The 15,544-nt window shown below is 44.0% G+C and overlaps 1 protein-coding gene across 1 annotated transcript in view; it reads right to left on the bottom strand.

The window, feature by feature from the left end:
* LOC126260672 (ankyrin repeat domain-containing protein 33B-like) overlaps positions 1-15,070 on the bottom strand; it is a 197,383-nt gene extending 182,313 nt beyond the window's left edge. Inside the window, exon 1 of the mRNA XM_049958009.1 lies at positions 14,699-15,070. Coding sequence (XP_049813966.1) covers positions 14,699-15,070 — 372 coding nt within the window. The remainder of the gene's footprint in view (positions 1-14,698) is intronic.
* Positions 15,071-15,544: the final 474 nt, after the last annotated feature.

Below are 15,544 nucleotides of genomic sequence, written 5' to 3'. Positions count from 1 at the left end.
TGAAAGTTTCTTTTGAAAATACGTCGATAGTAAGGCAATTTTGAAGCTAGACCTACGGAAAATGGTCTTTGGTTCCTCGGTCATAAGTCAAGAAATACTTGTTTCAGAATGTTTGCGACTTTAATTCCTATGGGGATGAAATAGTGCGTGAAAATGTTCTTAAAAATAAATCACTAATAAAGGGCTACTAAGGTATTTTAAAGTTACATCTACGAAAACTAGTATTTGACTTCTCGGTGACAAGTAAAAAATTTAGTGTTTCAGTGTTTTTGGAAATTCAGCTCCTAAGTGGTTGAAATAGGTGATAAAATGTTTTATGTTATATCTCATTTGTATATGGCTTCTCTATTAGAAATTTAAAAAAATGTATTTCACCGGCTTTGAAAATTCAGCCCGTTAGCGGATGAAATAGGTGATGAAAATTTTTAACCCTATATTTCGTTATATTAATTAATTTTAAAGCTAGATCTATAAAAACTAATATTTCACTTCTCGGTTGGATATAAAGCAATTTGTGTTAGGAGCGAAAGTTTCAATGGAAATATCACCACAGGAACGTAAAAGGCATGATTAACAAAAGCCTTGGATTTTAGCTAGCACAGCCGCTTTTTGATCAGAAGTACATACGAAAAAGGCCATGCTTCTATGGCTTTAATGAGCGTGAAATTTTTACAAGGTGTTGCAATTTGTGAACAACTCAAGAATTCGATATAAGAAAAAAATGAAATAAAATCTGTGGAGCCAACACAGTCTACGAGAGCGAAAGAGCGGGTTTTTAGCTAGTATACATATACAAAGATGAATGGGGGTATGAAATAAATGAAAGTGCAATTACTCTGAAACGAGCTACCAGAGACCACTGGCTCTTATACCGGAATAGTCAGAAAAAAATCCTTCAACAATCACCGAAATTTTGCTGATGGAGTTCATCCTCACAGATATATCAAGTTATTTGCACCCTTTATTAAATAGGTTTAAGTATCAAATTCAGTAACATGTTAAGCAAAATACTTTCACGTCGAAAGTTGAGTAGAATCTGTGCTAGCCATATTTATCAAGCGCATTAACTGCTGATTGTATACTTAATAGGCCATTATATTGTGTGATATTGTAAAAAACAAAGGAGATGTATCAGCAGATAGCTTTAACTGCATCTTTATCTCATCAGATTCGTGCTTGCAGCCTCATACACCTCTGGTAGCTTTTAGCACAGCTCATCTGGGAGCCTTTCTTTTCCAATCATCACTCTTTGTACTATCTAATGTTGGTATTTATACGTAACTATTACATTCAAAATCATTTATAATCTGTTTGATCGTTCCTAGAATGAGATTTTCACTCTGCAGCGGAGTGTCCGTTGATATGAACCTTCCTGGCAGATTAAACCTGTGTGCCGGACCGAGACTCGAACTCAGGACCTTTGCCTTTCGCGGGAAAGTGCTCTACCATCCGAGCCCATTCCTACTAGTTTTCGATTCTACTGCTCTTTCCAGCGCTACGTTCTCTGTTCCTGGATACAGTATTAGGTGTGCCACTACCTGTTCCTTCTCCTTCCATAGACTTCTTTCTTCAGCTATTATTTTACCAGTGGAAGCTAAACGTGCATAAATCACCGAGACGAAATGCTTAGTCGAAGATGAAGACAGCATTTTCCTGCGTTTTGCTTCGAAAAGAAGGAGCCATTTGCGCATTGAAGGCAGGTGAAAAATGAAACACTAAGAAAGAACTTTTCCCCCTTCGGTTAACGAATGCCAACAACAAGGAACAAGACTCCATGTGTATGATGATGTACCAGGAACAGTTAAATATCTTCAGCGTTGACCTTCCAGAAAAACACGTTTGGTAGGTCTATGCTTCATACAAGTCAGCTGTTCGAAATGTAAACACCAAGTTTTAATTATCACCACGACAAAAATTAAGCTCTGGTAGTGATAATGATGGTGCTAGTCCTTCATTACACATTCAACATTCAATGGTAACATTTTTGACAACGATGGATGACTTGTGGAGGCGTTGATTGTAGAAATCTGCATTTTCGCCGATAATTGCCACATCGTCATTCTGTAAATGCCTACCATGCAATGGTTTCTTCTTCAGAGGAAAACATGAGGTTGTGAGAGGCTGCCATGGCATGACGAGACTGAGGACGCGGTAAAATTTGATAGCCCAAAGGAGCAGCGTGTCTCATTGTGGAATGTGCAGAGTAAACTCGACGTCGTCGAGTGAAAATACCTCCTTGGAGAGCTTGCCGCAACGCTTTATCTTGACAGCCTCCCTTCACCTCGCCCGGATATTTTGGTGTTATGCACCTGTCACCTGTTAGCAACAGTCCCAGCATCACCTCGACCGAAGGTGAATTGCGTAATAACGTGGACACCTGCAGCCGTTGTTTTTACGTATGTTATTTTATTATATTGCAACCAGTTTCTGTGAGTCAATACGCCATTTTCTGGCCGTATCTGATGATAAGGGCTTGAACTCCGATCGTACACACGATCCCAGCAGTAGCCAACATCTGTGAACTGGATTCCGTAGAAGCGATGTTGTGATGTTGTGTCTGCAGCCATCAACTTGTTAGTGGACCATCGATCACAAGGATGGGAAAAAGAAGAAGAAGAAGATGATGATGCTGATGGTGATGATGAATTGGTCTTTACCTTCTTCAACGGTGCTGGGCCACATATTCCCACTACTTACTTTGCTCTTTTGTCAAGAGGTCACAGAGATGCGCCACGCACACGTCTATGATGATCAGACGACTAAAGAAGTGATCTAGGATGGCCTGAAGCAGCTACAATACTTCCGCTGCTGCCTCGATTCGGCCGGCTTTTTGACAGGGTGTGGGCAATCGCCAAATCCAGTGAGCGGCGACATTTGTACTGTTCAAAATATCGTGCGAGATGTTGAAAATTGATCCATCTCTGATTTTTCAGTTTTTGCACTATCACATCAGTTGTGATACGTCGGTTTTTGAGCACCATAGCCGCCCCTTCTCTTGCGACTCCCGGGTCCTTAGAGATTGACTATCACTTCGCTCTCTGTCATACAAACTTATTTGACCATAGTGGAAGTGCCTGAGGCACCACCAACTCGGCAGGGGTTATCACAGCGCGGTTCCCTTTCAAATGCAGGATACAAATATCCGCACGATACTCCATTTTATCAATGGGCTGCACCATTTTGTTTTGAATCCACTTTCAAACAAAAGCAGATGCTGACAGGTGTGAATATTACCGAACTGTCAGTTTAGTAAATCATGGTTACAAAATACTAACATACATCTTTTACAGAAGAATAGAAAAACTGATAGAAGCCGACCCTCGGGGAACATCAGTTTGGATTCCGGAAAACGCAGATATACACGAGGCCAAACTGACCCTACCACCTATCTTAGAAGATACCTGCGTTTATGCATTTGAGACTCAGAGAAAGCTTTTGACACTGTTGAGTGGAACACCCGCTTTGAAATTCGGAAGTAACAGGAGTAAAATATACGGAGCGAAAGGCTATTTACTATTTGTACAGAAACCAGACGGGAGCTACAAGAGTAGAGGGGCATGAAAGGGAAGCAGTGGCGCAGAAGAGAGTGAGACAGGGTTGTAGGCTAACCCCAATGTTATTCAATCTGCATACTGGGGAAGCAGTAAAGGAAACAAAAGAAAAATTTGGGGTAGTAATTAAAGTTCATGGAGAAGAAATAAAAACTTTGAAGGTTGCCGATGACACTGTAATTCTGTGACATACAGCAAAGGACTTGGAAGAGCAGTTGAACAGAATGGACAGTGTCTTGAAAGGAGGATATAAGATGAACAACATCAACAAAAGCAAAACGAGGATAATGGAATGCAGTAGAATTAAATCAGGTGATGCTGAGGGAGTTAGATTAGGAAATGAGGCACTTAAAGTAGTAGATGAGTTTTGCTATTTGGACAACAAAATACGAGGGTGGTTCAATAACTAATGCCCCACATTTTTTTCTGAGAACATATTTATTGTTAAGAGTCAGAATTTGGTGACAATATCCATCAACATGTCTTGTACATGTCCTATTTTTCTACGTACCCTCCATCACGTTCTACGGCCTTACGCCAACGTTGAAGAAGAGCATGTGTTCCCTGTTGGTAAAGCTCTTATTCTGTAGGCGTAGCCATGTTTTCACTGCTTGACTGACACTCTCGACATCTTCAAAACGTGTTCCCCGTAGAGAATCTTTAAGCGGCCCAAAGAGATGGAAGTCCGAGGGTGCCAGGTCAGAACAGTAGAGTGGATGAGGTAATGACGTCCAGCCCAATTTGGCGATGTGTTCCCAGGTTCTGAGACTTGTGTGTGGGAGTGCATTATCGTGTTGGAGCAAGTCTGCTGGATTCTTGTCCGATCGAACACGCCGGAAACGGTTCTTGAGTTTATTCAGAGTCTTCATGTATGCCTCTGAATTGATGGTTGACCCTCTTGGCATCACATCCGCGAGAGTGACGCCATCACAATCCCAGAAGACTGTCGTCATGACATTTCCGGCAGAGGGGGTTGTCTTGAATTTCTTCTTTTGTGGTGAATGGGGATGATGCCAGTCCATGGACTGCCTTTTTGTTCCTGGCGCAATGTGGTGCACCCGGCTTTCGTCCCCCATAACGATCCGTGACAGAAAGGGCTCTCCGTCTGTCTCAAACCGCTCCAACAATTCAGATGAAATGGCCTTTCTTTGAATCTTGTGGTCCGTTGTGAGCATTCGTGGAACCCATCGCGAGCACCTCTTTGAATATCCGAGAGCCTCGATCGTTGCAGACGCACTTCCAATGCTGACCGACGACTGTAGGGCCAACTGTCGAGTCGTGATGCGCCGGTCGGCACGAACAATGGCATCCGCACGGTTCAACATGCCTGGAGCAGTGGCTGTGACAGGACGTCCCGAGCGTCGCCGATCATTGAGCTTTGTTTCTGGATTTCCAGAGGCTGCAACTTTCTTTACCCATCGCCCAACTGTACTCCTATCAAATGCAGCATCGCTATACACTGCACACAAAGGTTTATGGATGTTCACCACGGTTTCTTTTTCTGCACACAAGAATTCAATAACAGCACGCTGCTTATAACGTGAGTTGTATGTAGACGCCATTTTGACGCTGAGCTACGGCTCTGCCATCTGCTAGAACGATTCGAAACTTCACCGGCGCACACAAAAAACATCAAATGTGAAGCACCAACAAGGACGTTTGTCTATGTATATTAACGGCCTTTTAAAAACAATGTGGGGCATTACTTATTGAACGACCCTCGTAACGGATCAAGGTTGAAGTAGAGTGGATATAAAATGTAGATTGGCAATGGTAAGAAAAAGAGATTCTGAAGAAGAGAGAATTGTTAACATCGAGTATAGATTTAAGTGTCAGGAAGTCTTTTCTGAAAGGATTTGTATGCAGCGGAGTCATGCATAGAAGTGAAAAGTGGAAGATAAACAGTCTATACAAAAAGAGAATAGAATCTTATGAAATATGGTGTTAAGAAGAATGCTGATGATTAAATGGGTAGATCACTTAACTAAAGAGGAGGTATGAGTAGAACTGTGGGAAAAGAAATTTGTGGCACAACCTGACTAGCAGAAGGGACACATTAATAGGACACAATCTGAAACATTAGGGAATCAGCAATTTAGTATTGGAGGGAAGTGTGGGGGGTAAAAATCGTAAAGGGAGATTAAGAGATGAATACAGAAAGCAGATTCAGAAATATGTAGGTTGCCGTAATTACTCGGATATGAAGAGGCTTGCACAGAATACAGTGGTATGGAGAGCTGCGTCAAATCAGTCTTCGGATTGAAGACAACAACAACAGTGGCTTGCTCCGGTTCTGGGGTGGGGCACTTAATGTGTACCAGAAACTGCAAACAAGTATCCGCAATCAAACAAAAAATTAACAATGTAACTTTATTTTACCGAACTGATAATTAAAATATTACACTACTCGTCGTGTACTATTTTTCAAAAGGAAATCTAACATTAATAACCAGCGAAGTAAAATCTGTGAAACACGCTTCACGTTAGCGACGAAACGAGTGTTCTGTCCCATATTAGTATTTTATCTAGGTAAAAACAGATACCTTTCTTACAGCCGCATAGCACTGTCTCTTTTCAGTAACCAGTTTATCTTAGATGAAGCATACTTGACTGAACAAGCGCTATAAAAATATGACAGTGCGCGGTATCGGCCGCGAAGTTTCTGCGCCGACCTTGTACAGTTCAGAGTTCTCTGTCATTCTGCCACGTGAGCGGAAGTGTTATCAGATGTGCCACACACCTTTTAAGCCTAGGCAGCCGACTAAATTGCGTGACACTCGATCTGGCGCATGGCACACCACGCGACTTGCCCCTAGCAGCCACTTCCGTCTCAACTAACACGCATCAACATACGCCCGCCAGACTGACTCGACTCGACTAGGCTGTGGCAGCGTTTGTTAAATGAAGTCTTGCAACGTGTCATTCCTCTGCCAGGCACATATCAGCACAGCTGCTTTGCAGTCCGCGATTTTGAAGACCGAAGACGACACCAATCTCGTAGTTTATTTACACAAAAAGAACAAGCGGAATAAACATATGTTGGTGTCCTTGGCTGTGAGCTACTTCCATATTTTACCCTGTGTACGGCAAAATCTTTCCGAAGAATACGTTCGATCTGCTTTAATGTATCGACGCGTTTCCCAGTCAAATGGAATGCAAATCGCCTCGGGCATGGATGTGTGTGATGTCCTTAGGTTAGTTAGGTTTAATTAGTTCTAACTTCTAGGCGACTGATGACCTCAGAAGTTAAGTCACATAGTGCTCAGAGCCATTTGAACCATTTTAGAATGCAAATCGAAACGTCATATAAAGTAAATCTCTTACGTCACTCGAAAGTTAAATGATTTCGGCGGCGAAATTCACCGATAACCCTGCATTCGCAATTACCCGCTCTGTTTAATAAAGTGCGATGTTTGACGTTCTGCGGTAATATCTACGCATACACCTTCACTTCTTCGTTCTTTGATGCTCGATAAAGAGTTGCGGAGCTGTTAACGAATCTTCAGAGAAGTGTAGTTATGTTCTAAGTGAATTGCTGAAGTTTCGGACAACAACGCTGAACAGTGTTACAAATTCATACACTACTGGCCATTAAAATTGCTACACCACGAAGATGATGGGCTACAGACGCGAAATTTAACCGACAGGAATAACATGCTGTGATATGCAAATGATTACCTTTTCAGAGCATTCACACGGCGGTTGGCGCCTGTGGCGACACCTACAGCGTGCTGACATGAGGAAAGTTTCCAACCGATTTCTCATACACAAACAGCAGTTGACCGGCGTTGCCTGGTGAAACGTTGTTGTGATGCCTCGTGTAAGGAGCAGAAATGCGTACCATCACGTTTCCGACTTTGATGAAGGTCAGATTGTAGCCTATCGCGATTGCGGTTTATCGTATCGCGACACTGATGCTCGCTTTGGTCGAGATCCAATGACTGTTAGCTGGATATGGAATCGGTGGGTTCAGGAGGGTAATACGGAACGCCGTGCTTGATCCCAATGGCCTCGTATCACTAGCAGTCGAGATGACAGGCATCTTATCCACATGGCTGTAACGGATCGTGCAGCCACGTCTCGATCCATAGTCAACATATGGGGACGTTAGCAAGACGGCAACCATCTGCACGAACAGTTCGACTACGTTTGCAGCAGCATGGACTATCAGCTCGGAGACCATGGGTGCAGTTACCCTTGACGCTGCGTCACAGACAGGACCGCCTGGCATGGTGTACTCAACGACGAAGCTGGGTGCACGAATGGCAAAACGCCATTTTTTCAGATGAATCCAGGTTCTGTTCACAGCATCATGATGGTCGCATCCGTGTTTGGCGACATCGCGGTGAACGCACATTGGAAGCGTGTGTTCGTCATCGCCATACTGGCGTATCACCCGGCGAGATGATATGAGGGGCCATTGGTTAACGCCTCGGTCACCATGGAAAATGATAACGCATTCGTTGCTTCTTTCTATAACTTTATTGACGACCTCGGTGCGAGGTAGCACAGTGGTTAGTACACACGACTCGCATTCAGGAAGACAACGGTTCAAATCCCTGTTGCTCCGTGACTTCCCTAAACCTCCCCAGGCAAATGTGAGGATGGTTCTTTCGAAAATGGCACGCCGAGTCCTTCACCACCCATTCGTAATTCGATCTCGTATGCTCCGTCTCTAATGACAGCACCATCGACAGGACGTTCAGCTGTAGCCCTCCGTCCTTTTTTACTTACAGCCTGTAGACCGTCCGTTAGACTCTTGTTTTTTTTTTGTGATCAGTCGTCAGTCCAAAGAAATGATGGAGATATGGAATCCAAGAGGACTTGTTGCTTATCAGCATGGGCGGTGATTGTGACGCAAGCCTGGAAATACACTTAGGGGTAAAAACTCATGGGGTGCCTCCTAATATCGTGTCGCACTTCCTTGTGTCCGATGTATTGCAGCAACTCGACGTGGCATGGACTCAACAGGTAGCTGGAAGTCCCCTGTAGAAATAGTGAGCCATGCTGCTTCCAAATCCGTCCGTAACTGCGAAAGTGTTGCCGGTTCAAGATTTTGTACACGAACTTACCTCTGGATTATGTCCCACAAGTGTTCGATGGGTGGCCAATTCATTCCCTCGAATTTTCCAGAATATTCTTCAAACCAGTCGCGAACAATTGTGGCGCGGTGATATGGCGGATTGTCATCCATAAAAATTTAAGTCCATGAGTAGTACAAGTGATTTACAAGTAGCCAAACATAACCATCTACAGTCACTGATCGGTTCAGTTGGACCACAGAATCCAGTCCATTCCATGTAAACACAGCCCACATCAATAAGGTCCACCACCAGCTTGCACAGTGCCTTGTTGGTAACTTGGGTCCATGGCTTCGAGGGATCTGCGTCAAACTCGAACCCTACCATCAGTTCTTACCAAGTGAAATCGGGACTTACCTGATCAGGCCACGGATTTCACGTCGTCTACGGTCCAACCGACAAGATAACGAGTCCAGGAGAGGCGCTGCAGGTGACGTCTTGCCGTTAGAAAGGTTACACGTGCCAGTCGTCTGCTACCATAACCCATTAACGGCAAATTTCGCCGCACTGGCCTAACGGATACCTTCGTCCTACGTCCCATATTGATTTCCGCTGTTTTTTCACGCAGTGTTGCTTGTCTGTGAGCACTGTCAACTCCACGCGAACACCGCTGCTGTCGGCCGTTAAGTGAAGTCTGTCGGCCACTGCGTTGTCTGTGGTGATAAGTAATGCCCGAAATTTGGTGTTCCCGGCATACTCTTGATACTGTGGATATCGGAATGTTGAATTCCCTAACGATTTACGAAATGGAATGCTCCATCCGTTTAGCTCCAAGTATCATTCCGTGTTCAAAGTCTGTTAATTACCATCGTGCGGCCACAATCACGTAGAAAACATTTTCACGTTAATCACATGAGTAAAAATGATAGCTCCGCCAGTACAGTGTCCTTTTACACTTTGTGTATGCGGTACTACCGCCATCTGTATGCGTCTATATTGCTTTCCCATGACTCTCGCCACCTGAGTGTAAAAACCAAAGGAGGACGAGCCTTGTACCTGCGCGCGGACCTTTGGGCCTAATCTCATTAAGTTAAGTAAGTCTTTTCACTGGTTTTATAAGACCTGCTACGATTTCCTCTATTGCCAGGATTTTCATTTCAAAGTAGTCCATACACCGAAGTTCCTCAGTTAGTTGTTCGATATGTTCCAGTCTCTGTCATCCCCTACATTTTGACATTTTGCACCATTTACCGCTACCTCTTGTGCTATTACTCCCTAATGTCTTAACACTTTGCCCTCCGCACGTCTCGTACAAATCTATTCGTTTGGCGGCAGCAGTTTTACTAATATCCTCACAATTCAGTTCCCCTACTTTCAACAATTTTAAAGAAATACATAAGTAAATAAATACAAAATTTGTTTGTTTCATATATTTGTTTATTTGCATTGTCTTTGGTACTTAGTACTTCTCTTTCGTATGACATGCAGCAAAACAGTCTCCAAGATGTAACGCAACTCCACAAGACTTGCACATTAAGTTTGTTGTTCTCCTTTTTTTGTTTTTGGAACATGCATCGCAGATACTTCGTTTTCGTTTATTTGTTTCAGTATTAGCTGGTGTTGCTTTATGTGACCGGAAAGTCTGTCAACCGGATCATGATGAGACGTACACGATGTAGTGGTAATCTCCAAGTTTTGTTCACAAGCAGGTACATGGTATTTTATCCACGTATCAGACACTTTCAATAAAAAATCGTGAAATCGGAGACTCTTGTGGTCTGTATTGAAATATTGCCATGTACGGAACGCACTAAATAATGCGTAGGTAAAGAGGTACATGCAAACCTTTTTTGACCATTTTATAGTTTTTCTGTATGTTGTTGTTGTGGTCTTCAGTCCTGAGACTGGTTTGATGCAGCTCTCCATGCTACTCTATCCTGTGCAAGCTTCTTCATCTCCCAGTACGTACTGCAACCTACATCCTTCTGAATCTGCTTAGTGTATTCGTCTCTTGGTCTCCCTCTACGATTTTTACCCTCCACGCTGCCCTCCAATGCTAAATTTGTGATCCCTTGATGCCTCAAAACATGTCCTACCAACCGATCCCTTCTTCTAGTCAAGTTGTGCCACAAACTTCTCTTCTCCCCAATCCTATTCAGTACCTCCTCATTAGTTATGTGATCGATCCATCTAATCTTCAGCAATCTTCTGTAGCACCACATTTCGAAAGCTTCTATTCTCTTCTTGTCCACACTAGTTATCGTCCATGTTTCACTTCCATACATGGCTACACTCCATACAAATACTTTCAGAAACGAATTCCTGACACTTAAATCTATACTCGATGTTAACAAATTTCTCTTCTTCAGAAACGATTTCCTTGCCATTGCCAGTCTACATTTTATATCCTCTCTACTTCGACCATCATCAGTAATTTTACTCGCTAAATAGCAAAACTCCTTTACTACTTTAAGTGTCTCATTTCCTAATCTAATTCCCTCAGCATCACCCGATTTAATTTGACTACATTCCATTATCCTCGTTTTGCTTTTGTTGATGTTCATCTTATATCCTCCTTTCAAGACACTGTCCATTCCGTTCAACTGCTCTTCCAAGTCCTTTGCTGTCTCTGACAGAATTACAATGTCATCGGCGAACCTCAAAGCTTTTACTTCTTCTCCATGAATTTTAATACCTACTCCGAATTTTTCTTTTGTTTCCTTTATTGCTTGCTCAATATACAGATTGAATAACATCGGGGAGAGGCTGCAACCGTGTCTCACTCCTTTCCCAACCACTGCTTCCATTTCATGCCCCTCGACTCTTACAACTGCCATCTGGTTTCTGTACAAATTGTAAATAGCCTTTCGCTCCCTGTATTTTACCCCTGCCACCTTCAGAATTTGAAAGAGAGTATTCCAGTTAACATTGTCAAAAGCTTTCTCTAAGTCTACAAATGTTAGAAACGTAGGTTTGCCTTTTCTTAATCTTTCTTCTAAGATAAGTCGTAAGGTTAGTATTGCCGTTTTTCTGTATATAGGGTAATAATTCAAACACTGGTCTGCCCGATCCACTTTCATGTATTTGTTGTAGTCTAATACACTTTCAGGTCTTTTTTTATTGTGTAATTGGTTTTTTTACATTTTCTTTGAGTGTCAGTCAAAGTGGCATTATGTATTGTAGAGATCATTCGTATCGTTTTAGTTTTCGAAGCTCTCCATACCCTTGAGAGTACTTCACCTTTCAGTTGATGACAAGCTTCAAACACATTGACTTTTGCGCGCTTTAATTTTTCCGGAAATCCTATATTTTGCCATATCGTTCAACAAACTCGAATTTTCTTTTCAAGTAACTTCTCTGCAAGTTCTACACTGTTATAATAATTATCCATGTAGAGGTGATGCCACTTTCCATAAGAAGGTGACAATAGTTACCTCACTGTTTTTGCCAAAGGCTGTCCAGCGCCGTTATATATCTTGAATGAAGAAATGTATCCCGTACTCGAATCACACAGCATCAGAATGAGTATGCCGTATTTCGTAATTTTTACGGATTGTAAACTTTAAAATTTAACCGACCTCGCCAGGTATAATTCTTCACCAATTGAGATATTTTGACTTGGATTAAAGGTTTCTTTAAACTTTTTGGAAAAATAATCAGTTACGAATTGCACTTTGAAAAGCCGGTCGGCATTATTCGGTTTATTGTTGTTGTCGGAAAAATGTAAAAATGATGATATTTGTCTAAATCGGTTGCGGGACATCGTTTTGCGAAATATCGGTGTGTCTATCAAATTCTATCAAATGACCAATAATCATTGAGCCAAGTTTTTTTTTTACAATTCCCATAAGGATAGCAAGCCCAAACCATTTTCTAAGTTCGGGTCCCGTAACGTCGACAAATTTGGCATTTTTAAAATCAAGTTTCCTTCTATTGCAATTTTGACTGTAGTACTTGTTGGTTTCGTTGCTAATATATTCATATAGATCGTTCCCAATATACAATTCTACGATATTACGATATCGTCGACGCTCTTGTATCTTTGAGAAATATGTTTGGACCCGGATATCCTCCAAATTTATTATTGGTTCTCGGTAAATCAAAGTCTGACCACTGTGCACTGTCTTCTTCTTCTGACTCATCCGAATCACTTGGCAACCGTAGCGTTCGCCGTATTCTTCTTGGACGTATTTCACTATCTTCCGACGATTCTGCTTCACTTTCATGTTTTTGATATTTATTGTCTTCTTCCTAATCGGCCAAGTCGTCCGGAACGTCAGACAAGACTTCCGCCCAATCATCGTAAATAATCGTATCGTCTGTTTCGTCTGCCATGATGAAAGGGCACAAGTACTTATAAAAACAAAAAACTTGTTGACGTGTGCAACTTATTGTCACCTAAACAAAACGCCAACAGAATGCAAAAGATACTAAAGTGCTGTTGCCGGCCACGGCGCGATACTAAGCTCGCGACGCCACTGTGCTGTTGCCGGCCACTGAGCAATTCCAGGCACACGACAGCACTGTGGTGTCGCTGGTCGTTCACCGCTGTTTCGCCCACGACAGCACTGTGGTGTCGCCGGACGGCATAGTGTTAACAAATGTACTTCCATTGTATCTCCTCTTCTCGTTACTGTTTTTTCATATATTCCTTTCCTCGCCGATCCTATGGAGAATCTCCTCATTTATAACCATAAGTGCACTAAACTTCACGCCTTTCTGGAACACCAAAGCTCAGACCATCCGTTTCTCTTCTTTTCCGGATTCTCAATAGCCCATGACTCAATTCCACATAATGCTGTGCTCCAGATGTGCATTCTCTGATTTTTCTTCCTCACGTTCAGGTCTATGCTTGATACTGGTAGACTTCTTTTGGCGACAAATGCGCTCCTCACCTGTTATAGCCTCTTCTCGTGTGGTACTTGCTCTGCAGTATTATTCACTCACTGCTGTTACACTGTTGTGTTCTACAAACCCTCACGAGTTTGGATTGAAATGGGTAGCTCTTTCATTCCCCAGTCGTTACTAGGCGATCGACGCACCGTGCTGCAAGGAGCTGAACGGCCCGTGTTCTTATCGGGAACAAATCGAGATGGTGTTATGTATGATCAAGCAGATGGAAGCAGTCGAGAGGCAGCAAGGCTGTACCAAACCAAGTACCCTCAGAGACACCAACCACATCACAAAACATTTCAAGCCCTTTTGGGCGTATGTGTGATCATGGGTCCTTTCAGACAGACCAATGTGCAGGCAGACACTGGTTACAGCAGATCTGGAGGACCAGGTTCTACAGGATATTCAGACGAACCCTGGTACAAGCGCCAAGCAAGTGGCCCGCCAACACTGTGTAAACCAAAGTACGATTATGTGTATCCTACATGACAACCGCTACTGCTCCTGTCACCTGCAATCTAACGGAGGCCACTTTGAATATCTGTTATGAAATGATTGCGATGCAGGACTGTACTGGAGGACTTGTTATACGCACACTGTCCATTTCTGGACATATGTTTACAGGACATATTTCCTCCATTTTCAGTCAGGAGCCGGTCGGTGTGGCCGAGCGGTTCTAGGCGCTTCAGTCTGGAACCGCGCCACCCCTACGGTCGCAGGTTCGCATCCTGCTTCGGGCATGGATGTGTGTGATGTCCTTAGGTTAGTTAGGTTTAAGTAGTTCTAAGTTCTAGGAGACTGATGACCTCAGATGTTAAGTCCCATAGTGCTCAGAGCCATGTGAACCATTCAGTCAGGAATCCGTCCCTGCAGTTCGTCGGTTTTATGGTTCAAATAGTTCAAATGGCTCTGAGCACTATGGGACTTAACTTCTGAGGTCATCAGTCCCCTAGAACTTAGAACTACTTAAACCTAACTAACTTAAGGACATCACACACATCCTTGCCGGAGGCAGGATGCGAACCTGCGACCGTAGCGGTCGCGCGGTTCCAGACTGTAGCGCCTAGAACCGCTCAGCCACCCCGGCCGGCTGTCGGTTTTACTAATGCCCATCCTGCAGATTTGACAACTGCTGCAGCAACTAGCTGGCTTAGGCAGTTGTCGGAGGACGCCTCTTCCGTAGTGATACAGATTGTGACGCCATCCTGACACTTGACAGGTGCCCTGTGGTACTGGCGGCGAGGCAGTGCTGGCGCAGCAGGGAACATTGCCGTGGCGTGCGCTGGCGTGCCGGCCGGCCATTAGCGTGGCCGTGAGGGCGCCTGCAATGCGGCGGCCACGCCAGCCGCCATGCAGCATCCGCTGGCGCCAGTGGCAGCGCCGGCGGTGGCGCTTCGCGTCGCGGCACGCCGCATTGCGACCCGTCGCGCGTGGCGTGGAGGAAGGCGCCCCGCACCGCCGCGTATCGACTGCTCCCCGCGTCGGCACACCATTACTGCGACAGGTGCTCCGCCCTAACCTGCTGCCGTTTATTTGGGGCTTGTAGAACGCGCCGGCGAGGCTGGACGTAGCGACGGGCACGCTCGCGGCGTCGATTATTTCCATCAGCAGCGTCCGTTGTATCGGGAGAGGCTTCACTCGTATTAGTTTCGCTCCCGTTACAGTTTATATGCAGTAATTTTCGACATAAAAGCTTTCTGGGTATGGTGCCACGTCATATTAAAGAACAATTAGTGGTGTCACCGCTAGACACCACACTTGCTAGGTGGTAGCTTAAATCGGCCGCGGTCCATTAGTACATGTCGGACCCGCGTGTCGCCACTGTGTGATAGTAGACCGAGCGCCACCACACGGCAGGTCTAGAGAGACGGACTAGCAGTCGCCCCAGTTGTACGGACGACATTGCTAGCAACTACACGTACGAAGCCATTCTCTCAATTGCCGAGAACAGTTAGAATAGCCTTCAGCTAAGTCCATGGCTAAGACCTAGCAAGGCGCCATTAACCATATCTGGAGAGAGTCTCACTTGTATTATCAAGAGCAATGTACAACAAGAAATTAAAGTTAAGTATACGAGAA

Source organism: Schistocerca nitens, chromosome 5, assembly GCF_023898315.1.
Source record: "Schistocerca nitens isolate TAMUIC-IGC-003100 chromosome 5, iqSchNite1.1, whole genome shotgun sequence".
NCBI lineage: Eukaryota > Metazoa > Arthropoda > Insecta > Orthoptera > Acrididae > Schistocerca > Schistocerca nitens.
The sequence above is the reverse complement of the archived record's forward strand: the minus strand, read 5'-3'. Positions and strand labels throughout refer to the sequence as shown.